General features: G+C 55.0%; 1 protein-coding gene across 1 annotated transcript in view; it reads right to left on the bottom strand.

Annotated features, from left to right (window-relative positions):
- ERN1 (endoplasmic reticulum to nucleus signaling 1) overlaps positions 1-23135 on the bottom strand; it is a 45203-nt gene that overhangs the window by 14834 nt on the left and 7234 nt on the right. Inside the window, 7 exon segments of the mRNA XM_078880612.1 lie at positions 685-943; positions 2960-3070; positions 9784-9906; positions 10473-10545; positions 15286-15358; positions 17857-17890; positions 18187-18316. Of these exon segments, the coding sequence (XP_078736738.1) occupies positions 685-943; positions 2960-3070; positions 9784-9906; positions 10473-10545; positions 15286-15358; positions 17857-17890; positions 18187-18316 (803 nt within the window).

The raw sequence follows: 23135 nt of genomic DNA, 5'->3' as shown, positions 1-23135 counted from the left end.
TGTGTGCTGTGTGTGTGCTGCGTGTGTGTGTGCTGTGTTGTGTGTGTGCTGTGTGTGTGCTGCGTGTGTGTGTGCTGTGTGTGTGCTGTGTGTACTGCTGTGTGTGCTGTGTGTGCTGTGTGTGCTGTGTGTACTGCTGTGTGTGTGTGCTGTGTGTGCTGTGTGTTGTGTGTGTGCTGTGTGTGTGTTGTGTGTGCTGTGTGTGCTGTGTGTACTGCTGTGTGTGTGTGCTGTGTGTGTGCTGCGTGTGTGTGTGCTGTGTGTGTGCTGTGTGTGCTGTGTGTGCTGTGTGTACTGCTGTGTGTGTGTGCTGTGTGTGCTGTGTGTTGTGTGTGTGCTGTGTGTGTGTTGCTGTGTGTGCTGTGTGTACTGTGTGTGCTGCTGTGTTGCTGTGTGTGCTGTGTGTACTGTGTGTGCTGCTGTGTGTGCTGCTGTGTGTGCTGTGTGTACTGCTGTTTGTACTGCTGCGTGTGCTGTGTGCGTGCTGTGTGTGCTGCGTGTGCTGTGTGTACTGCTGTTTGTACTGCTGCGTGTGCTGTGTGTGTGCTGTGTGTACTGCTGTTTGTACTGCTGCGTGTGCTGTGTGCGTGCTGCGTGTGCTGTGTGTGCTGTGTGTACTGCTGCGTGTGCGGCTGAGTGCGCTGCTGCGTCGTGCACCGGCGGCTGCGTCCGCGCTGCACTCACAGCAGCTTGGTGTTGGCGGGCCCCAGCGGGAAGGGGTACTTCCAGCGCGTGATGCGTCCCGCGTCGCCCGACATGAAGGTGAGGAAGCGCAGCGTCTCTGCGGCGACGGCGGTGCGCGCCACGCGGCGCAGAGCGCTGCCGCTCCACGCGTACAGCCCCACGGCCGGCGAGCCAAAGTCGCGGGCCCACGCCACCTGGCCCGTGTCGCCGTCCACCGACACCACCAGCCCGTCGCCGCTCGACGCAAAGTGCACCAGCGCTGGGGGGGGGCGGGGGGGGGGGGGCACGTGACGCGGTTGGGTTGGGACGCGGGGGTCAAGGCGGCCTGCATTGTCGTAGTTACGCGAGGGTGCCTGCCGAGTACGTATGTGCGTGCGTTGGACTTCTTTCGCGCCGTACGTAGGCGACCGTGCTAATTGGAATGTGCAGTGTACAGTGGAGTAGTGTATAGTGGAGTGTATAGTGGAGTGTATAGTGTAGTGTATAGTGTAGTGTATAGAAGTGGTAGTGTATAGTAGTGGTAGTGTATAGTAGTGGTAGTGTATAGTAGTGTAGTGTATAGTAGTGTAGTGTATAGTAGTGTAGTGTGTAGTAGTGTAGTGTGTAGTAGTGTAGTGTGTAGTAGTGTAGTGTGTAGTAGTGTAGTGTATAGTAGTGTAGTGTATAGTAGTGTAGTGTATAGTAGTGTAGTGTATAGTAGTGTAGTGTATAGAAGTGGTAGTGTATAGTAGTGTAGTGTATAGTAGTGTAGTGTATAGTAGTGTAGTGTATAGTAGTGTAGTGTATAGTAGTGTAGTGTATAGTAGTGGTAGTGTATAGTAGTGGTAGTGTATAGTAGTGTAGTGTATAGTAGTGTAGTGTATAGTAGTGGTAGTGTATAGTAGTGGTAGTGTATAGTAGTGTAGTGTATAGTAGAGTAGTGTATAGTGTAGTGTATAGTAGTGTAGTGTATAGTAGTGGTAGTGTATAGTAGTGTATAGTAGTGGTAGTGTATAGTAGTGTAGTGAATAGCGCAGTATATAGTAGTGTATAGTTGTGGTAGTGTATAGTAGTGTAGTGTATAGTAGTGTAGTGTATAGTAGTGTTGTGCATAGTGTAGTGTATAGTGTATAGTAATGGAGTGGAAAGTAGTGGAGTGTATAGTGTAGTGAATAATAGTGTAGTGTATAGTAGTGTAGTGTATAGTAGTGTAGTGTATAGTAGTGTAGTGTATAGTGTAGTGTATAGTAGTGTAGTGTATAGCCAACCATGCTAATCGAAGGTGCAGGGAAAGTTTGTCAATCGGGATGATGATGATGATGATTTCAAAGTGCGTAGCTTCAGCGGCCTCCTAATATCTCAAGGAAAGAGCGTTCCAGACGGCTGCAGAAGCGCATGCGGTGACCACCGTCTTTGCTCAATCGCTTGCCTAACGCCACTGCGAGGATGAGCGGCGTTCGTGTGACGACGGTTTACGTTCCTTGACGAGATCGGCAAGGCATGGTGGTTCATTTGCGGCAAGCACTTTGCGTGTGTTGAGAGCACGACTTGATAATGCGAGGATGTAACGACACTGGGCCGTGCGTAAGTGCGCGTGCGTTTTTTGCGGAGCGGTGGCGCAGCGCTTTGCGCGACGCTCTACGGACCCGGCGACACCAACACGGGCGTGGTGCTGGCCACCCACCACCTCGTGTGCCGTGCCGGCCTTCATAGGTGCTGCTACTCGCTAACGGCACTTAAGGGGGATCCTTGTCTTTGTGTGAGTGAGTGTGTCTGTGGGTGAGCGAGAGTGAGTGGAGTTTGTATGATCCCTCTACCCCTGTTCTGCAGAGTGAGTGGAGTTTGTATGATCTCTCTCCCCCTGTTCTGCAGAGTGAGCGAGTGGACTTTGTACGTTCTGGCAACAACGACATCGCGTTGTTATGTTGCTGTGAGAGTGCGCGCGTAGTTTGTACAGTGCTGTGAGAGTGCGCGCGTAGTTTGTACAGTGCTGTGAGAGTGCGCGCGTAGTTTGTACAGTGCTGTGAGAGTGCGCGCGTAGTTTGTACAGTGCTGTGAGAGTGCGCGCGTAGTTTGTACAGTGCTGTGAGAGTGCGCGCGTAGTTTGTACAGTGCTGTGAGAGTGCGCGCGTAGTTTGTACAGTGCTGTGAGAGTGCGCGCGTAGTTTGTACAGTGCTGTGAGAGTGCGCGCGTAGTTTGTACAGTGCTGTGAGAGTGCGCGCGTAGTTTGTACAGTGCTGTGAGAGTGCGCGCGTAGTTTGTACAGTGCTGTGAGAGTGAGCGCGTAGTTTGTACAGTGCTGCTGCTGCTGCCCCTCCACGTCGGGTAGACTGGCCGAGTAGTCGTAGTAGGTGGCGTTCCAACGCACCTCGCGCGTCGCCGTGTCGTACAGGGTCACCGTGTACTCTACGCACAGACACACACACACACATACAGACACACACAGACACACACACACAGACACCTCGCGCGTCGCCGTGTCGTACAGGGTCACCGTGTACTCTACGCACAGACACACACACACACATACAGACACACACACACACAGACACACACACAGACACCTCGCGCGTCGCCGTGTCGTACAGAGTCACCGTGTACTCTACGCACAGACACACACACAGACACACACACACAGACACACTGTCTCACCGTGTACTCTACGCACAGACACACACACAGACAGACACACACAGACACACACACAGACACACTGTCTCACCGTGTACTCTACGCACAGACAGACACACACAGACACAGACACACACAGACACACTGACTCACCGTGTACTCTAAGCACAGACACACAGACAAAGACAAACACACATTGTCTCACCGTGTACTCTACGCACAGACAGACAGACAGACACACACACACGCTGTGCATCACCGTGTACTCTACGCACAGAAACACACAAAGATCCCACGTGTAGCCTTAACAGACTGTAGGGGCAAGTGCTGTTAGCGAGCACCTATGAAGGCCAAAACAGTACATGAGGGGGTGGGTGGCCAGCACCACGCCCGGCCGCCTTTGTCTCCCTAGTGACGATGTTTACACACCGCACCGACTGTGTGTGTGTGCGACTGGTGTGTAGTGTGGTGTGGTGTGTAGTGCGGTGTGTAGTGTGGTGTGTAGTGTGGTGTGTAGTGTGGTGTGCAGTGTGGTGTGTAGTGTGGTGTGTAGTGTGGTGTGTAGTGCGGTGTGTAGTGTGGTGTGTAGTGCGGTGTGTAGTGTGGTGTGTAGTGTGGTGTGTAGTGTGGTGTGTAGTGTGGTGTGTAGTGTGGTGTGTAGTGCGGTGTGTAGTGTGGTGTGCAGTGTGGTGTGTAGTGTGGTGTGTAGTGTGGTGTGTGGCGTGGTGTGTAGTGTGGTGTGTAGTGCGGTGTGTAGTGCGGTGTGTAGTGCGGTGTGTAGTGTGGTGTGTAGTGCGGTGTGTAGTGCGGTGTGTAGTGCGGTGTGTAGTGCGGTGTGTAGTGCGGTGTGTAGTGCGGTGTGTAGTGTGGTGTGCAGTGTGGTGTGTAGTGTGGTGTGTAGTGTGGTGTGTAGTGTGGTGTGTAGTGTGGTGTGTAGTGTGGTGTGCAGTGTGGTGTGTAGTGTGGTGTGTAGTGTGGTGTGTAGTGTGGTGTGTAGTGTGGTGTGTAGTGTGGTGTGTAGTGCGGTGTGTAGTGTGGTGTGTAGTGCGGTGTGTAGTGCAGTGTGTAGTGCGGTGTGTAGTGCGGTGTGTAGTGCGGTGTGTAGTGCGGTGTGTAGTGTGGTGTGTAGTGTGGTGTGTAGTGTGGTGTGTAGTGTGGTGTGTAGTGCGGTGTGTAGTGCGGTGTGTAGTGCGGTGTGTAGTGCGGTGTGTAGTGCGGTGTGTAGTGTGGTGTGCAGTGTGGTGTGTAGTGTGGTGTGTAGTGTGGTGTGTAGTGTGGTGTGTAGTGTGGTGTGTAGTGTGGTGTGCAGTGTGGTGTGTAGTGTGGTGTGTAGTGTGGTGTGTAGTGTGGTGTGTAGTGTGGTGTGTAGTGTGGTGTGTAGTGTGGTGTGCAGTGTGGTGTGTAGTGTGGTGTGTAGTGTGGTGTGTAGTGTGGTGTGTAGTGTGGTGTGTAGTGCGGTGTGTAGTGCGGTGTGTAGTGCGGTGTGTAGTGCGGTGTGTAGTGTGGTGTGTAGTGTGGTGTGTAGTGCGGTGTGTAGTGCGGTGTGTAGTGCGGTGTGTAGTGCGGTGTGTAGTGCGGTGTGTAGTGTGGTGTGTAGTGTGGTGTGTAGTGTGGTGTGGTGTGTAGTGTGGTGTGGTGTGCGGTGTGTAGTGTGGTGTGTAGTGTGGTGTGCAGTGTGGTGTGTAGTGTGGTGTGCAGTGTGGTGTGTAGTGTGGTGTGTAGTGCGGTGTGTAGTGCGGTGTGTAGTGTGGTGTGTAGTGTGGTGTGTAGTGTGGTGTGTAGTGCGGTGTGTAGTGCGGTGTGTAGTGTGGTGTGTAGTGTGGTGTGTAGTGCGGTGTGTAGTGTGGTGTGTAGTGTGGTGTGTAGTGTGGTGTGTAGTGTGGTGTGGTGTGTGGTGTGTAGTGCAGTGTGGTGTGTAGTGTGGTGTGCAGTGTGGTGTGCAGTGTGGTGTGTAGTGTGGTGTGTAGTGTGGTGTGTAGTGTGGTGTGTAGTGTGGTGTGTAGTGTGGTGTGCAGTGTGGTGTGTAGTGTGGTGTGTAGTGTGGTGTGTAGTGTGGTGTGTAGTGTGGTGTGTAGTGTGGTGTGCAGTGTGGTGTGTAGTGTGGTGTGTAGTGTGGTGTGTAGTGTGGTGTGCAGTGTGGTGTGTAGTGTGGTGTGTAGTGTGGTGTGCAGTGTGGTGTGTAGTGTGGTGTGCAGTGTGGTGTGTAGTGTGGTGTGCAGTGTGGTGTGTAGTGTGGTGTGTAGTGTGGTGTGTAGTGTGGTGTGCAGTGTGGTGTGTAGTGTGGTGTGCAGTGTGGTGTGTAGTGTGGTGTGTAGTGTGGTGTGTAGTGTGGTGTGTAGTGTGGTGTGTAGTGTGGTGTGCAGTGTGGTGTGTAGTGTGGTGTGCAGTGTGGTGTGTAGTGTGGTGTGTAGTGTGGTGTGTAGTGTGGTGTGTAGTGTGGTGTGTAGTGTGGTGTGTAGTGTGGTGTGCAGTGTGGTGTGTAGTGTGGTGTGCAGTGTGGTGTGCAGTGTGGTGTGCAGTGTGGTGTGTAGTGTGGTGTGCAGTGTGGTGTGTAGTGTGGTGTGTAGTGTGGTGTGTAGTGTGGTGTGTAGTGTGGTGTGCAGTGTGGTGTGTAGTGTGGTGTGTAGTGTGGTGTGTAGTGTGGTGTGTGGTGTGATGTGTAGTGTGGTGTGTAGTGTGGTGTGCAGTGTGGTGTGCAGTGTGGTGTGTGGTGCGGTGTGTAGTGTGGTGTGTAGTGTGGTGTGCAGTGTGGTGTGTAGTGTGGTGTGTAGTGTGTGGTGTGTAGTGTGGTGTGTAGTGTGGTGTGTAGTGTGGTGTGTAGTGTGGTGTGTGGTGTGGTGTGTAGTGTGGTGTGTAGTGTGGTGTGCAGTGTGGTGTGTAGTGTGGTGTGTAGTGCAGTGTGGTGTGTAGTGTGGTGTGCAGTGTGGTGTGTAGTGTGGTGTGTAGTGTGGTGTGTGGTGTGGTGTGTAGTGTGGTGTGTAGTGTGGTGTGTAGTGTGGTGTGTAGTGTGGTGTGTGGTGTGGTGTGTAGTGTGGTGTGTAGTGTGGTGTGCAGTGTGGTGTGTAGTGTGGTGTGTAGTGCAGTGTGGTGTGCAGTGTGGTGTGTAGTGTGGTGTGTAGTGCAGTGTGGTGTGTAGTGTGGTGTGTAGTGTGGTGTGTAGTGTGTAGTGTGGTGTGTAGTGTGGTGTGTAGTGTGGTGTGTAGTGCAGTGTGGTGTGCAGTGTGGTGTGCAGTGTGGTGTGTAGTGTAGTGTGGTGTGTAGTGTGGTGTGTAGTGCGGTGTGTAGTGCGGTGTGTAGTGCGGTGTGTAGTGTGGTGTGTAGTGTGGTGTGTAGTGTGGTGTGTAGTGTGGTGTGTAGTGTGGTGTGTAGTGTGGTGTGGTGTGTAGTGTGGTGTGTAGTGTGGTGTGCAGTGTAGTGTGGTGTGTAGTGTGGTGTGTAGTGTGGTGTGTAGTGTGGTGTGCAGTGTAGTGTGGTGTGTAGTGTGGTGTGTAGTGTGGTGTGTAGTGTGGTGTGTAGTGTGGTGTGCAGTGTGGTGTGCAGTGTGGTGTGCAGTGTGGTGTGTAGTGTGGTGTGTAGTGTGGTGTGCAGTGTGGTGTGTAGTGTGGTGTGTAGTGTGGTGTGCAGTGTGGTGTGCAGTGTGGTGTGCAGTGTGGTGTGTAGTGTGGTGTGCAGTGTGGTGTGCAGTGTGGTGTGTAGTGTGGTGTGTAGTGTGGTGTGCAGTGTGGTGTGTAGTGTGGTGTGTAGTGTGGTGTGTAGTGTGGTGTGCAGTGTGGTGTGTAGTGTGGTGTGTAGTGTGGTGTGTAGTGCAGTGTGGTGTGTAGTGTGGTGTGTAGTGTGGTGTGTAGTGCAGTGTGGTGTGTAGTGTGGTGTGCAGTGTGGTGTGTAGTGCAGTGTGGTGTGCAGTGTGGTGTGCAGTGTGTAGTGCAGTGTGGTGTGTGGTGTGGTGTGTAGTGCGGTGTGTAGTGTGGTGTGCAGTGTGGTGTGCAGTGTGGTGTGTAGTGTGGTGTGCAGTGTGGTGTGTAGTGTGGTGTGGTGTGTAGTGTGGTGTGTAGTGTGGTGTGTAGTGTGGTGTGTAGTGTGGTGTGCAGTGTGGTGTGCAGTGTAGTGTGGTGTGTGGTGTGGTGTGTAGTGTGGTGTGCAGTGTAGTGTGTAGTGTGGTGTGCAGTGTGGTGTGTAGTGTGGTGTGTAGTGTGGTGTGTAGTGTGGTGTGCAGTGTGGTGTGTAGTGTGGTGTGTAGTGTGGTGTGTGGTGTGGTGTGTAGTGTGGTGTGCAGTGTAGTGTGTAGTGTGGTGTGCAGTGTGGTGTGTAGTGTGGTGTGTAGTGTGGTGTGTGGTGTGGTGTGTAGTGTGGTGTGCAGTGTGGTGTGTAGTGTGGTGTGCAGTGTGGTGTGTAGTGTGGTGTGTAGTGTGGTGTGCAGTGTGGTGTGCAGTGTGGTGTGTGGTGCGGTGTGTAGTGCGGTGTGTAGTGTGGTGTGTAGTGTGGTGTGTAGTGCGGTGTGTAGTGTGGTGTGTAGTGTGGTGTGTAGTGTGGTGTGTAGTGTGGTGTGTAGTGTGGTGTGTAGTGCGGTGTGTAGTGTGGTGTGTAGTGTGGTGTGTAGTGTGGTGTGTGGTGCGGTGTGTAGTGCGGTGTGTAGTGTGGTGTGCAGTGTGGTGTGTGGTGCGGTGTGTAGTGCGGTGTGTAGTGTGGTGTGTAGTGTGGTGTGTAGTGCGGTGTGTAGTGTGGTGTGTAGTGTGGTGTGCAGTGTGGTGTGCGGTGTGGTGTGTGGTGCGGTGTGTGGTGTGGTGTGCAGTGTGGTGTGTAGTGTGGTGTGTAGTGTGGTGTGCAGTGTGGTGTGCAGTGTGGTGTGCAGTGTGGTGTGTAGTGCGGTGTGCAGTGTGGTGTGTGGTGTGGTGTGTGGTGTGTAGTGTGGTGCGGTGTGCAGTGTGGTGTGTGGTGTGTAGTGTGGTGTGTAGTGTGGTGTGTAGTGTGGTGTGTAGTGTGGTGTGTGGTGTGTAGTGTGGTGCGGTGTGCGGTGTGTAGTGTGGTGCGGTGTGCAGTGTGGTGTGCAGTGTGGTGTGTAGTGTGGTGTGTAGTGTGGTGTGTAGTGTGGTGTGTAGTGTGGTGTGTAGTGTGGTGTGGTGTGTAGTGTGGTGTGTAGTGTGTAGTGTAGTGTGGTGTGTAGTGTGGTGTGTAGTGTGGTGTGTGGTGTGTAGTGTGGTGCGGTGTGCGGTGTGTAGTGTGGTGCGGTGTGCAGTGTGGTGTGTAGTGCGGTGTGTAGTGTGGTGTGTAGTGTGGTGTGCAGTGTGGTGTGCAGTGTGGTGTGTAGTGTGGTGTGTAGTGTGGTGTGTAGTGTGGTGTGTAGTGTGGTGTGTAGTGTGGTGTGTAGTGTGGTGTGTAGTGTGGTGTGTAGTGTAGTGTGTAGTGTGGTGTGTAGTGTGGTGTGTAGTGTAGTGTGTAGTGTGGTGTGTAGTGTAGTGTGTAGTGTGGTGTGTAGTGTGGTGTGTAGTGTGGTGTGTGGTGCAGTGTGTAGTGTAGTGTGGTGTGTAGTGTGGTGTGTAGTGTGGTGTGTAGTGTGTAGTGTAGTGTGGTGTGCAGTGTGGTGTGTAGTGTAGTGTGTAGTGTGGTGTGTAGTGTGGTGTGTAGTGTGGTGTGTAGTGTGGTGTGTAGTGTGGTGTGTAGTGTGGTGTGTAGTGTGGTGTGTGGTGTGGTGTGTGGTGCGGTGTGTGGTGCGGTGTGCAGTGTGTAGTGTGGTGTGTAGTGTGGTGTGTGGTGTGGTGTGTGGTGCGGTGTGTGGTGCGGTGTGCAGTGTGGTGTGTAGTGTGGTGTGTAGTGTGGTGTGTAGTGTGGTGTGTAGTGTGGTGTGCAGTGTGGTGTGTGGTGTGTAGTGTGGTGTGTAGTGTGGTGTGTAGTGTGGTGTGTAGTGTGGTGTGTAGTGTGGTGTGCAGTGTGGTGTGTGGTGTGTAGTGTAGTGTGGTGTGTAGTGTGGTGTGTAGTGTGGTGTGTGGTGTGTAGTGTAGTGTGGTGTGTAGTGTGGTGTGTAGTGTGGTGTGTGGTGTGTAGTGTAGTGTGGTGTGTAGTGTGGTGTGTAGTGTGGTGTGTGGTGTGTAGTGCAGTGTGGTGTGTAGTGTGGTGTGTAGTGTGGTGTGTAGTGTAGTGTGGTGTGTAGTGTGGTGTGTAGTGTGGTGTGTGGTGTGTAGTGCAGTGTGGTGTGTAGTGTAGTGTGGTGTGTGGTGTGTAGTGCAGTGTGGTGTGCAGTGTGGTGTGTAGTGCGGTGTGTAGTGTGGTGTGCAGTGTAGTGTGGTGTGGTGTGTAGTGTGGTGTGCAGTGTAGTGTGGTGTGTAGTGTGGTGTGCAGTGTGGTGTGTAGTGTGGTGTGCAGTGTGGTGTGCAGTGTGGTGTGTAGTGCGGTGTGTAGTGTGGTGTGCAGTGTGGTGTGTAGTGCGGTGTGTAGTGTGGTGTGTAGTGTGGTGTGTAGTGTAGTGCAGTGTGGTGTGTGGTGCGGTGTGATACCAGAGCGGCCGATGTAGAGGAGTGGTGAGGAGGGACACACGTTGACTGGGAAGGCCGTGGTGAGCGTCTGCTGCTTCTCACCCGTGGTGGGGTCCACCACGTACCACGCGTCCACCTTCCTGCCTACACGGGGTCAACGTTTACGGGGTCAACGCTCACGGGGTCAACGATCACGGGATCAACGCTCACGGGGTCAACGTTTACGGGGTCAACGCTCACGGGGTCAACGCTCACGGGGTCAACGCGCGCACACCAACCACACCAATAACAATAACAGCACGTCGACTCCATCACACACGGACCGGCAACAGCAACCACAATAACAACTTCAACAACGACGACAAGAACAAGGAAAAAACAACAACAATAACAACACCACCAACAACACCGACAACACCAACAACACCAACACCACCAACAACACCAACACCACCAACAACACCAACACCACCAACAACACCACCAACACCACCAACAACACCACCAACAACACCACCAACAACACCACCAACAACACCACCAACACCACCAACAACACCACCAACAACACCACCAACACCACCAACAACACCACCAACACCACCAACAACACCACCAACAACACCAACATCAGTGGCAGCAGCAGCAGCAGCAGTGGCCACCGTGAGGCAGCACCAGGCCCGGCGTGATGGCCGGCGAGCGGCGCGTACCGGTGTAGAGGACGCCGTCGCTGCTGCGGCAAGGAGAGGCCTGCACCAGCTCCGGGATGGTGAATGGCAGCTTCTGCTCACCACGGCGGAGACACGATGCACGGCATTCACACACGCGGCACGGAGACACGCGGCATGGCACCGACACGCGACATCACGGAGACACGCGGCACGGAGGGGACGCACGGCATGATGGGTACAATTAAGCGAGGGTCTCGTGTCACTCCCCACGACACACAGCCGGAGAGCGGGGGACGGGGTAGAGGGAAGAGAGTGTAGAGCGGTGAGTGTAGAGCTGTGAGTGTAGAGCGGTGAGCGTAGAGCGGTGAGTGTAGAGCGGTGGGTGTAGAGCGGTGGGTGTAGAGCGGTGAGCGTAGAGCGGTGAGTGTAGAGCGGTGAGTGTAGAGCGGTGAGCGTAGAGCGGTGGGTGTAGAGCGGTGAGTGTAGAGCGGTGGGTGTAGAGCGGTGAGCGTAGAGCGGTGAGCGTAGAGCGGTGAGTGTAGAGCGGTGAGCGTAGAGCGGTGGGTGTAGAGCGGTGAGTGTAGAGCGGTGAGTGTAGAGCGGTGAGTGTAGAGCGGTGGGTGTAGAGCGGTGAGTGTAGAGCGGTGAGCGTAAAGCGGTGGGTGTAGAGCGGTGAGTGTAGAGCGGTGGGTGTAGAGCGGTGAGTGTAGAGCGGTGAGTGTAGAGCGGTGAGTGTAGAGCGGTGAGTGTAGAGCGGTGAGTGTAGAGCGGTGAGTGTAGAGCGGTGAGCGTAGAGCGGTGGGTGTAGAGCGGTGAGTGTAGAGCGGTGAGCGTAGAGCGGTGGGTGTAGAGCGGTGAGCGTAGAGCGGTGAGTGTAGAGCGGTGAGTGTAGAGCGGTGAGCGTAGAGCGGTGGGCGTAGAGCGGTGAGTGTAGAGCGGTGAGTGTAGAGCGGTGGGTGTAGAGCGGTGAGCGTAGAGTGGTGAGTGTAGAGCGGTGAGCGTAGAGTGGTGAGTGTAGAGCGGTGAGTGTAGAGCGGTGAGCGTAGAGCCGTGAGTGTAGAGCGGTGGGTGTAGAGCGGTGAGTGTAGAGCGGTGGGTGTAGAGCGGTGAGTGTAGAGCGGTGGGTGTAGAGCGGTGAGCGTAGAGCGGTGGGTGTAGAGCGGTGGGTGTAGAGCGGTGAGTGTAGAGCGGTGGGTGTAGAGCGGTGAGTGTAGAGCGGTGAGTGTAGAGCGGTGAGCGTAGAGCGGTGGGTGTAGAGCGGTGGGTGTAGAGCAGTGAGTGTAGAGCGGTGGGTGTAGAGCGGTGAGTGTAGAGCGGTGAGCGTAGAGCGGTGAGCGTAGAGCGGTGAGCGTAGAGCGGTGAGCGTAGAGCGGTGAGCGTAGAGCGGTGAGTGTAGAGCGGTGAGCGTAGAGCGGTGAGTGTAGAGCGTTGAGTGTAGAGCGGTGAGTGTAGAGCGGTGAGCGTAGAGCGGTGAGTGTAGAGCGGTGAGCGTAGAGCGGTGAGTGTAGAGCGGTGGGTGTAGAGCGGTGAGCGTAGAGCAGTGGGTGTAGAGCGGTGAGTGAAGAGCGGTGAGTGTAGAGCGGTGAGTGAAGAGCGGTGAGTGTAGAGCGGTGAGTGAAGAGCGGTGGGTGTAGAGCGGTGAGTGAAGAGCGGTGAGTGAAGAGCGGTGAGTGAAGAGCGGTGAGTGAAGAGCGGTGGGTGTAGAGCGGTGAGTGAAGAGCGGTGAGTGAAGAGCGGTGAGTGAAGAGCGGTGAGTGAAGAGCGGTGAGTGTAGAGCGGTGAGTGTAGAGCGGTGAGTGTAGAGCGGTGGGTGTAGAGCGGTGAGCGTAGAGCGGTGAGCGTAGAGCGGTGAGCGTAGAGCGGTGGGTGTAGAGCGGTGAGTGTAGAGCGGTGGGTGTAGAGCGGTGAGCGTAGAGCGGTGGGTGTAGAGCGGTGAGCGTAGAGCGGTGGGTGTAGAGCGGTGAGTGAAGAGCGGTGAGTGTAGAGCGGTGAGTGTAGAGCGGTGAGTGGAGAGCGGTGAGTGTAGAGCGGTGAGTGAAGAGCGGTGAGTGAAGAGCGGTGAGTGTAGAGCGGTGAGTGTAGAGCGGTGAGTGTAGAGCGGTGAGTGAAGAGCGGTGAGTGAAGAGCGGTGAGTGTAGAGCGGTGAGTGAAGAGCGGTGAGTGTAGAGCGGTGAGTGAAGAGCGGTGAGTGTAGAGCGGTGAGTGAAGAGCGGTGAGTGAAGAGCGGTGAGTGAAGAGCGGTGAGTGAAGAGCGGTGAGCGTAGAGCGGTGAGTGTAGAGCGGTGAGTGTAGAGCGGTGAGTGAAGAGCGGTGAGTGAAGAGCGGTGAGTGAAGAGCGGTGGGTGTAGAGCGGTGGGTGTAGAGCGGTGAGTGTAGAACGGTGAGCGTAGAGCGGTGAGTGTAGAGCGGTGAGTGTAGAGCGGTGAGTGTAGAGCGGTGAGTGTAGAGCGGTGAGTGTAGAGCGGTGAATGTAGAGCGGTGAGTGAAGAGCGGTGAGTGTAGAGCGGTGAGTGTAGAGCGGTGAGTGTAGAGCGGTGAGTGTAGAGCGGTGAGTGTAGAGCGGTGAGTGGAGAGCGGTGAGTGCAGAGCGGTGAGTGTAGAGCGGTGAGCGTAGAGCGGTGAGTGGAGAGCGGTGGGTATAGAGCGGTGAGTGGAGAGCGGTGAGTGTAGAACGGTGAGTGTAGAGCGGTGAGTGTAGAGCGGTGAGTGTAGAGCGGTGAGTGTAGAGCGGTGAGTGTAGAGCGGTGAGTGTAGAGCGGTGAGTGTAGAGCGGTGGGTGTAGAGCGGTGAGTGTAGAGCGGTGAGTGTAGAGCGGTGAGTGTAGAGCGGTGAGTGTAGAGCGGTGAGTGTAGAGCGGTGAGTGTAGAGCGGTGAGTGTAGAGCGGTGAGTGTAGAGCGGTGAGTGTAGAGCGGTGAGTGTAGAGCGGTGGGTGTAGAGCGGTGAGTGTAGAGCGGTGAGTGTAGAGCGGTGAGTGTAGAGCGGTGAGTGTAGAGCGGTGAGTGTAGAGCGGTGAGTGTAGAGCGGTGGGTGTAGAGCGGTGAGTGTAGAGCGGTGAGTGTAGAGCGGTGAGTGTAGAGCGGTGAGTGTAGAGCGGTGGGTGTAGAGCGGTGAGTGTAGAGCGGTGAGTGTAGAGCGGTGAGTGTAGAGCGGTGGGTGTAGAGCGGTGAGTGTAGAGCGGTGGGTGTAGAGCGGTGAGTGTAGAGCGGTGAGTGTAGAGCGGTGAGTGTAGAGCGGTGAGTGTAGAGCGGTGGGTATAGAGCGGTGAGTGTAGAGCGGTGAGTGTAGAGCGGTGAGTGTAGAGCGGTGGGTATAGAGCGGTGAGTGTAGAGCGGTGAGTGTAGAGCGGTGAGTGTAGAGCGGTGGGTATAGAGCGGTGAGTGTAGAGCGGTGAGCGTAGAGCGGTGGGTGTAGAGCGGTGAGTGTAGAGCGGTGGGTGTAGAGCGGTGAGTGTAGAGCGGTGAGTGTAGAGCGGTGGGTGTAGAGCGGTGGGTATAGAGCGGTGAGTGGAGAGCGGTGAGTGTAGAGCGGTGAGTGTAGAGCGGTGAGTGTAGAGCGGTGAGTGTAGAGCGGTGAGTGTAGAGCGGTGAGTGGAGAGCGGTGAGTGTAGAGCGGTGAGTGTAGAGCGGTGAGTGTAGAGCGGTGAGTGTAGAGCGGTGAGTGTAGAACGGTGGGTGTAGAGCGGTGAGTGTAGAGCGGTGAGTGTAGAGCGGTGGGTGTAGAGCGGTGAGTGTAGAGCGGTGAGTGTAGAGCGGTGAGTGTAGAGCGGTGAGTGTAGAACGGTGGGTGTAGAGCGGTGGGTATAGAGCGGTGAGTGTAGAGCGGTGAGTGTAGAGCGGTGGGTGTAGAGCGGTGGGTATAGAGCGGTGAGTGTAGAGCGGTGAGTGTAGAACGGTGAGTGTAGAACGGTGGGTGTAGAGCGGTGGGTATAGAGCGGTGAGTGTAGAGCGGTGAGTGTAGAGCGGTGGGTGTAGAGCGGTGGGTATAGAGCGGTGGGTGTAGAGCGGTGGGTATAGAGCGGTGAGTGTAGAGCGGTGAGTGTAGAGCGGTGGGTGTAGAGCGGTGGGTATAGAGCGGTGAGTGTAGAGCGGTGAGTGTAGAGCGGTGAGTGTAGAGCGGTGAGTGGAGAGCGGTGAGTGTAGAGCGGTGAGTGGAGAGCGGTGAGTGTAGAGCGGTGAGTGTAGAGCGGTGAGTGTAGAGCGGTGAGTGGAGAGCGGTGGGTGTAGAGCGGTGAGTGTAGAGCGGTGAGCGTAGAGCGGTGAGCGTAAAGCGGTGGGTGTAGAGCGGTGAGTGTAGAGCGGTGAGTGTAGAGCGGTGAGTGCAGAGCGGTGAGTGTAGAGCGGTGAGTGTAGAGCGGTGAGCGTAGAGCGGTGAGTGTAGAGCGGTGAGCGTAGAGCGGTGAGCGTAGAGCGGTGGGTGTAGAGCGGTGAGCGTAGAGCGGTGAGTGTAGAGCGGTGAGTGTAGAGCGGTGAGTGTAGAGCGGTGAGCGTAGAGCGGTGAGCGTAGAGCGGTGAGCGTAGAGCGGTGGGCGTAGAGCGGTGAGTGTAGAGCGGTGGGCGTAGAGCGGTGAGCGTAGAGCGGTGAGCGTAGAGCGGTGAGCGTAGAGCGGTGAGCGTAGAGCGGTGAGCGTAGAGCGGTGAGCGTAGAGCGGTGAGCGTAGAGCGGTGAGTGTAGAGCGGTGGGTGTAGAGCGGTGAGTGTAGAGCGGTGGGTGTAGAGCGGTGAGCGTAGAGCGGTGAGCGTAGAGCGGTGAGCGTAGAGCGGTGAGCGTAGAGCGGTGAGCGTAGAGCGGTGAGTGTAGAGCGGTGAGCGACGTGAGGTGAGGAGCGAGGATGCGTGAGGGTGAGCCCCTCACAGCGAGTCCCTCGCCATGTTTCCCTCCGAGCGTGTAGAGGCTGCCATCGCTGGGGTCCGGCAGGAATGCGGGTCTGGGCGCACACAAAACAAGGAGGTCAAAACACGCGTGGCACGCCGTCACCATGGTCGTCATCGTCGTCGTCATCACCATCGTGGTGGTGGCTGCTGTTGTTGTGGTATGTATATGTATGTACGTTGAACTTGGATGCACGGTGAAAGGGCAATAAACTAAACACAAAAAGCAGTTCTTAAAGAAATGAGTTTTCAATATAGTATAGTGCCGTAGTGTAGTGTATAGTAATATACTGTAGTGTAGAATGTAGTTCGTGTAGTGTATAGTAATGTATCGTGTAGTGTATAGCATAGTGTGCGTAGTGTATAGTAGTGGATAGTGTAGTGTTTATGTACAACTTTTTTCACACTGTACGTAGCCAACCGTGCTAATTGGAGGTGTGGGGGAAGGACATCAAACTAAACACAAAAAATTGTTCAAAGAAATTAGTTTTCAATATAGTATAGTGGTGTAGTGTGTTGTATACTAATGTATTGTAGTGTATAGTGTCGTGTATGGTGCAGTGTATAGTAGTGTATTGTAGTGTATAGTGAAATGTTTAGTAGTGTATATTGTAGTGTATAGTGCAGTGTGCGTAGTGTATAGTAGTATATAGCGTAGTAAGTGTGTATGTAGAACTTCTTTCGCACCGTACGTAGCCAACCGTGCTAATCGGAGGTGCGCACCAGGGTCGCAAACGGGTACCCGTACCCTACCCGATACCCGGCTACCCGTACCCGGCCGGGTACAGGTAGGGTACGGGTATCAGGTACCTGATTGCGACCTCTGGAATGAAGCCATGTTGCAGGCGCGGGTGGGTTGATTCTAGGAACTTGAATTGTGAGAAGAGACAAGACGTTGGAAAATGAGTGACAAACGGTGACTCACCAGTGACTCACGGCCTACCCGGACCCGTACCCGGCCGCACCAGGGTCGCAAACGGGTACCCGTACCCGTACCCGGCCGGGTACGGGTAGTCGGGTATCGGGTAGGGTACGGGTATCGGGTACCCGATTGCGACCTCTGCAATAAACTAAACAGCTGGACCAAAGCCTCCGGAATTCTCTCCCGTCTTCCCAGCTGCTCCGGCTTCTGTGTCCGCTCCATCTCACGCTCCGCTCCTCTACCCCACGTGCCTGTTCCTCCACTCTAGCGCGAGTGGGTTTCCCCCTCCCGCCTCTCGTCAGCAGTTTCCTTGACGCGGCCGCTGCAATTCCCTTCGCTTTAACGGCGACCTTTGATTATTTTTGTTACTGGGTTAAGAAGGCCCACCGACTCTATCCGCTGTTTTGTTCAGAAGCGACCTTGGCACACGCGATGGTTCAGCCCATAGAAGTGGCCCATCTCCACCGTCGTCGTCGTCATCATCGGCATCACCACGTGGGAATTTGTAGAAGGCATTCCGTGGGTGGTTCCTGTCCTTGTGTCTGCATCGTACCTTAACCCCAACGTGTAGATATCCAATTCCAAAATTAAGTTAAATTATTGTTATTTTAACAGGTAAAGTTAAACTGAGCTTTAACACCATTGGAACCTCATTTGCCAGTAAAAAATATGATAATTGGTTTTTTACCCTTCTATCTGGCAACAAAACTAACAACTTTTTTTTACAAGGAGTCATGTTTGCATAGACCACAATACCTGCAGTCATAATGCAAACAAAAAACATAACTTTGATAATGTATGCACTGTACATTATCAGAGTTAGGACAGTGCATACATTATCAGAGTTATGTTTTTTTGTTTGCATTATGACCGCAGGTATTGTGGTCTATGCAAACATGACTCCTTGTAAAAAAGGTGTCAGTTTTGTTGCCAGATAAAAAGGGTAAAAAAACAATTATCTTAAACTGAGCTGTGTAGCTCTTTTACAGAACTGACCTGGCTACTAATGACAGCCCTACGAAGTTGCTTATCGTCATCATCATCATCACGTGGGAATTCATAGCCGCAGCCCAATACTCTTTACGACACGCGTTTATCTCCGGACACATTTCATTCGCAAAAGACGACGCCGAGGGGTGCCAATTGTGTTTCCCGTGGGCCTGGAGGTGCTGATGCAAAGCCGGTAGGGTGACCAGGCAAGGCCCTAGGCTTCGCTATGGGGTTAGGCCTCGCTTGTCACGTGTGCCCATGGGCTATCGAAAAGGTTGGGGAACGTGGCGTGTAAACCGTCATGCAAAGTCCGCTCATCCTCGCTGCAGCGGCTTATGGCTCTAACCGTAAAACAAAGACGGCGGTCACCGCATCGCGAGGCGCTTTCGGATGCGCCTCTGCGGCCGTCTGGAACGTTCTTGCTTCCGATGTTATAGGCAGCCTCAGGAGCTGCGCACTTGTAAATCGTCGTCGTCGAGATTGACAAACTCGTTTCTTTAGAACTGATTTTGCGTTTTAGTTTGTTGTCCTTCCCCCCGCACCTCCGATTCGCACGGTTGGTTACGTACGGTGCAACAGAAGTTCAACACGCACGCGAAACACGGGGAGACGCGAGGGGGTGAGGTGAGGCGAGCCACTTACTCGGCAAGATGAACGGGCACCTGCAGCACGGGCTCTGCAAGACAGCAAAGACAAAGATCCTCATATAGCCTTTGACAGGCTGTCGGGGAAAGTGCTGCTAGCGAGCACGTTACACGAGGAGGTGGGGGGCCAACACCACGCCTGGCCGCACTGGGTAATCATTTGAGGCTCAGTCGACCTAGGGGAGGCCCAGGACCAATTCGGATAATCGTCACTGAGTCGGGACTCGAACTCAGGCCCCCTCTTGCTGTGCGGCGACTGGCACCCACCGGTGCCCCCCGGTGCCCCCCGGTGCCCCCCGGCTCCCACCGGTGCCCCGCCCATGCCCACCTTCCTTGAGGGTCCACTTGACGGCGCCGGTGAGGCGTGAGACGGCGTGCATGTTGCCGTCCAGCGTGGAGACAAACAGCAGCGTCTCCGGCACCGCCACGGTGCCACCCTCGCCCACGCCGGGGCAAACCTGCGGTGGCACGCGGCGGTGGCACGCGGGAGAGTGAGACGGGCAGGGCAAGCGCGCAAGTGGCACACAGCAGTGGCACGCGGGGGAGCGAGGCACGCGGTGGTGGGACACGTGGGGCAGTGGCGGGCATGGATGTTGCCCATGGTGGCGGTGACACGTGGGGGGGGGGGGGGAGTGACACACGTGGTAGTGATACACGGTAGTGAATAGTTGCACAGGAGATGCACCAACAGGCCTTGACAAGAACACACCCGCACACACCAGTAAGCATGCACACAAACATCACTACAGTCACACTCAAGTACACGCATCACTACACGTACACGCACACACACACACACAAAACTACACCCATCCACACACATACACACACACCACTAGTCACCCCCAAGTAAACACATCACATGCACATTTCCCAACAATACAGCCCACAAATCCGGCACTGTTAGGGCAGCAGTGACGGTTGGTGGATCACACAAAAAAAAACCCCATCACCAAGCTGCAGCGTGTACAACAGCTGCAGCGTGTACAACATTCGACGGCGCGTGTCGTGACGGGGTTACCGCAAGATCCGACACCGTCCAGCGCTCGCTGAGCTGGCTGCATCGGCTTTTCGTTGCCGAACGAATACGTTGGTTTTAAGGTCGCACTCATAGTGTATAGTGTAGTATACTAGTACAGCACATCGGTTGTACGACGTTTCGCCCGTAATTACAACCAGCTTCGTCAGGCGACAACCAGATGAGTCACCCTTTTTGCATTATTTGTTTTTGTAACTTTCTGACCCCGTGACCCATACGGGACATCTGTGACAAAGAGCTTCATAGCTCACCGGATTCTCCCCTGCGGTCTGAATCAAAGAGTCCGATTCTGAAGTGGGAACTCATCTCCATCCGTTTCCATCTGCACGGGGACAGAGCACTGTGGCCCCTACGCATTGCGGGGGGTTCTCTCCGGCCGCTCCGGTCTCCTCCCGCGTGTATCATCATTCAATAATTGGCGGGAAACTTCTTCACATGTAGAGGACCGCAGAGCTCGGAGCAAGTGTTTGGTAGCGCCAGCGGATCATCGCGCCGCTAGTTCCACACCACCACACCACGTATTCGTTTTAAATTCTTAGTCGACCCAGTGGCGGCCCAGGGACCGGCTTAGATATCCGTCACTGACTGTCGGCTACGAGCGGGAATTGGAACTCGTTGTCGCCGGGGGTCGCAGCGATTCAGGAACCGGCGTTGGCAACCGACCAGCCGTTGCAACATCAGCCGGCCACCGCCGCCCACGCCACCGCAACTCGGCCTTCAAGTGCTTCTGCTTCGGCTCAAATTCGGCCGGTCGTGGTGAGGCCCTTGGCAAGGCCGAGAAGGAGCCACCAGGGCGACCAACAAACGCCCCAAGCTCCGTGGGTGCTCCGCACATGAAGATTTTTTCAGCCGACGAATGAGGGGTCCATGCGTGCGGGAGGAAAACCAGAGGAGCCGGGAGAAAGACGGAACGATTCACGGGCGTGGGAATTCACAGACGAGGGTGGGAAGGTGGCCAGAACCAACAGTTGAGACGATGCGGTTGCGGCTTCACCGTTTCCCCTCCTCCCGCCAACACCGCGGTTACGCGACGAGCCAAGCGGTGTCACGGGCACCAGGCCAGCGGCGGTGGTATCGGTGGCGGCACAGTGGCACGGCACAGTGGCACGGCACAGCGGCACGGCACGGCGCGCTGACGGTAGCGCGACTCGCAACGCGCAGCGTCAGCGGCTGTGCGCCAACAACAACGGCGATGACAAACGCCGACGATCGCGACTTCAACAACGACCGACGCGAACCGTGAAACCCTCCCCCCCCCCGTCAACAACAAACCGTCCTGTCAAACTCACCCCTGAGCACTCACCGCACCCCCCCCTAACAAACACATCACTGACAATCACACCACGAACCCTAATCCTGACAACCACACCAAGAAGCAAGCACATCTCTGACAATGACCCCCCCCCCATCCGGCTGTCAATGTATGTGTGTTGAACTTCTTTTGCACCGTACGTAGCCAACCGTAGCTAATCGGAGGTGCGAAGGGGAAGGGCATCAAGCTAAACACAAAAAGTGTCTCTCAAGGAATCCGTTGTCAATCTAGATGATGATTTAAAAGTGCATAGCTCCAGTGGCTTCCGAATATCGGAAGAGACCCATAGAGACTCACAAAGACCCAGAGACTCATACAGAACCATAGAGACCCACAGAGACCCATACTCATATGTATGTACTGCACGTTCAACTTCTTTCGCACCGTACGTAGCCAACAATAGCTAATCAGGGGTGCGCAGGGGAAATACAAACTAAGCACATAAAACAGTTCCAAATAAATGAGTTTGTCAATCTGGATGATGACTTAGAAGTGCACAGCTCCAAGTGGCTTCCTAATATCACGTTGGCGGTGGTGCACGACTTCGCGGCACGTGCGTGCCATGGGGAAGGGCCATCGCCCGAAACGTCTGTTTTTTCTTACCCCCCCCACCCTCTAAAGGCCGCGCACACGCGCACACGCAGAGTTGTCATTGACGGGACCCGTTGGGTGTTAAGTCAACAAGCGGCAGCCTCAACAACAACAAACACCGTCTACTACGGTAGGTGTGACAGAGAGAAGGCGAGATGCGTGGGTGAGAGGCGAGGGGATTCCATTGCTGAGCCACACAGCTCTTTTTCAGGAAGCGATGTGGCCAACACAAATGACAAAAACAAAGTGGATTACCATCACGTGGTAAGCCGTGGGAAAACCCGGAGGAGAGACAAAGACACGTAAACTCCAAATATACAGCAGGCGTCAGGGTCAGGATCGAATCCACGACCTCATGTACACCAGGCGAGGTAGTTAACATCTCCTAGCCACTGTGATGATGATGATGAGAAAGATAGACACGCAAACTCGAAATATAGAGCAGGCGTCAGGGTCGGGATTGAACCCACGACCTCCTGTACACCAGGCGAGGTAGTCAACATCTCCTAGCCCCCCCCCCACCCCACAGAAGCCATGCGACTGAACCGCGTGGATTATAAGTCGAGCGTCAACCGACGAAGATGTGGGGATCGAGCGGCCGCCCCTCTCACGAGAGCGACGCGCCCGTTGAACATCTCGCTGTGGCGTCGGACGTACCCGGACGAAACGAGAACCGGTGGTGCTGGTGGCGGTGAAGGTGTATCACCCGTGCTCGCATCAAACCCGCCAATTAGTTCCAGAAATAGGCCACATTATTCTAAACTGGTAAGATAATCACCGGGAGCATGACACACACACCGCACGCGCAGTCATCTGGTTTCAGACATTTATGGCCGGGTGCCGCCTAATTTTCAAAACAACGACCACCGATAACAACAACAACAACCACCACCACTTCCAGGAACAACCACGCACTAATTACCACCACCGCTGCCTTTTAGTTTGCTGTCCTTCCCCCGCACCTCCGATTAACACGGTTGGCTACGTACGGTGCGAAAGAAGTTGAACATGCAGTACATACATATGAGTATGGGTCTGTATGGGTCTCTGTGGGTCATACATACAAACATACGTACAATACACCACCTCCAACAACAACAACATTCTCCAACAACCGCTACAGCAGTGGCCGCTGTGCCACGCGCTCACTTTCACCCACAACGACAACACCACCAACACCACCACCACCACCACCGGACAATAGCAGCGGCGCTTGTGCCAGGCTAGGTGCACTTTGAAGGTCACGTAAAGTGTGCAAGGCTCTCCCTGCTGACAGGAAGCCAGGGGACACACCCAGGTGCTGTGGGTGAACTGAGGTGCCAGGCTAGGTGCACACTGAGGCCGTCACGTTAAACGTGGAAGGCTCTTCCTGCTGGCAGGGAGGAGGTCACGGGACAGGCCCAGATGCTAAGGGTCAAAGTGAACGATATGACTATCAGGTGCAAGATACACAGGGCCACCCAGACTCGCGCAACACTGTCACACCACGCGTACGCACACCGCACCCGTGCACAAAGAACAAAGATCCCCCGTACAGCCTAAACACATTCCTGCGGAGGGAGCTGGTAAGAACATTGGGTTCCTCGGTCAATGGCCAGGGTCAACGGCGGCGTGGTGTATTCCGCAAATATGCCCGACTGAGGGCGGGCACAAGCCGGCGTGAGTAGGTGAAACGTTGAGGTTTATAAGGGCACCACGGGGTGACCAGCCCCTCCACACCCAGCCCCTCCCCACCCTCCCCCCACCCTCCCCCCACCCAGCCCCACCCTCCCCACCCCACCCAGTCCCTCCCCACCCAGTCCCTCCCCACCCAGCCCCATCCCTCCTATTTTTGGATGCACGACAGACGGACAGAATAATCCCCTGTGGGCTGGTGTAACCAGGAGGTTCCTACCAGTAACAGACTGTAGGGGCAAGTGCTGTTAGCAAGCACCTATGAAGGCTGGAACGGTACACGAGAGGGTGGGTGGCCAGCACCACGCCCGACCGCCGTTATCTCCCCAGTGATGATGTTTACTACACACCGCACCAGGTACTCATTTGAGGCTGAGTCGACCTAGGGGAGGCCCGGGAACGGTTCAGATAATCGTCACCGATGTTGGCCGTGAGCGGGAATCGAACCCGGGTCGCCGGGTTCATAGCGCAGCGTAGCGCTAACCGCTACACCACCGCTCCCCACCCATACGCACACACCACCCACTTAATCCATCTGCACCGGTTGCCTGAACGCAAACACACACACCCCCCACATTCTCTCAGACCCCCCCATCCCACCTGCGTCAGACAAAGATCCCCCGTGTAGCCTACATGTGCTCTTCGGGGCAAGTGCTGTCAG

This window comes from Lampetra fluviatilis, chromosome 58, assembly GCF_964198595.1.
Source record: "Lampetra fluviatilis chromosome 58, kcLamFluv1.1, whole genome shotgun sequence".
In the NCBI taxonomy this organism is placed as follows: Eukaryota; Metazoa; Chordata; class Hyperoartia; order Petromyzontiformes; family Petromyzontidae; genus Lampetra; species Lampetra fluviatilis.
This window is presented reverse-complemented; position numbering and strand designations above follow the sequence as displayed.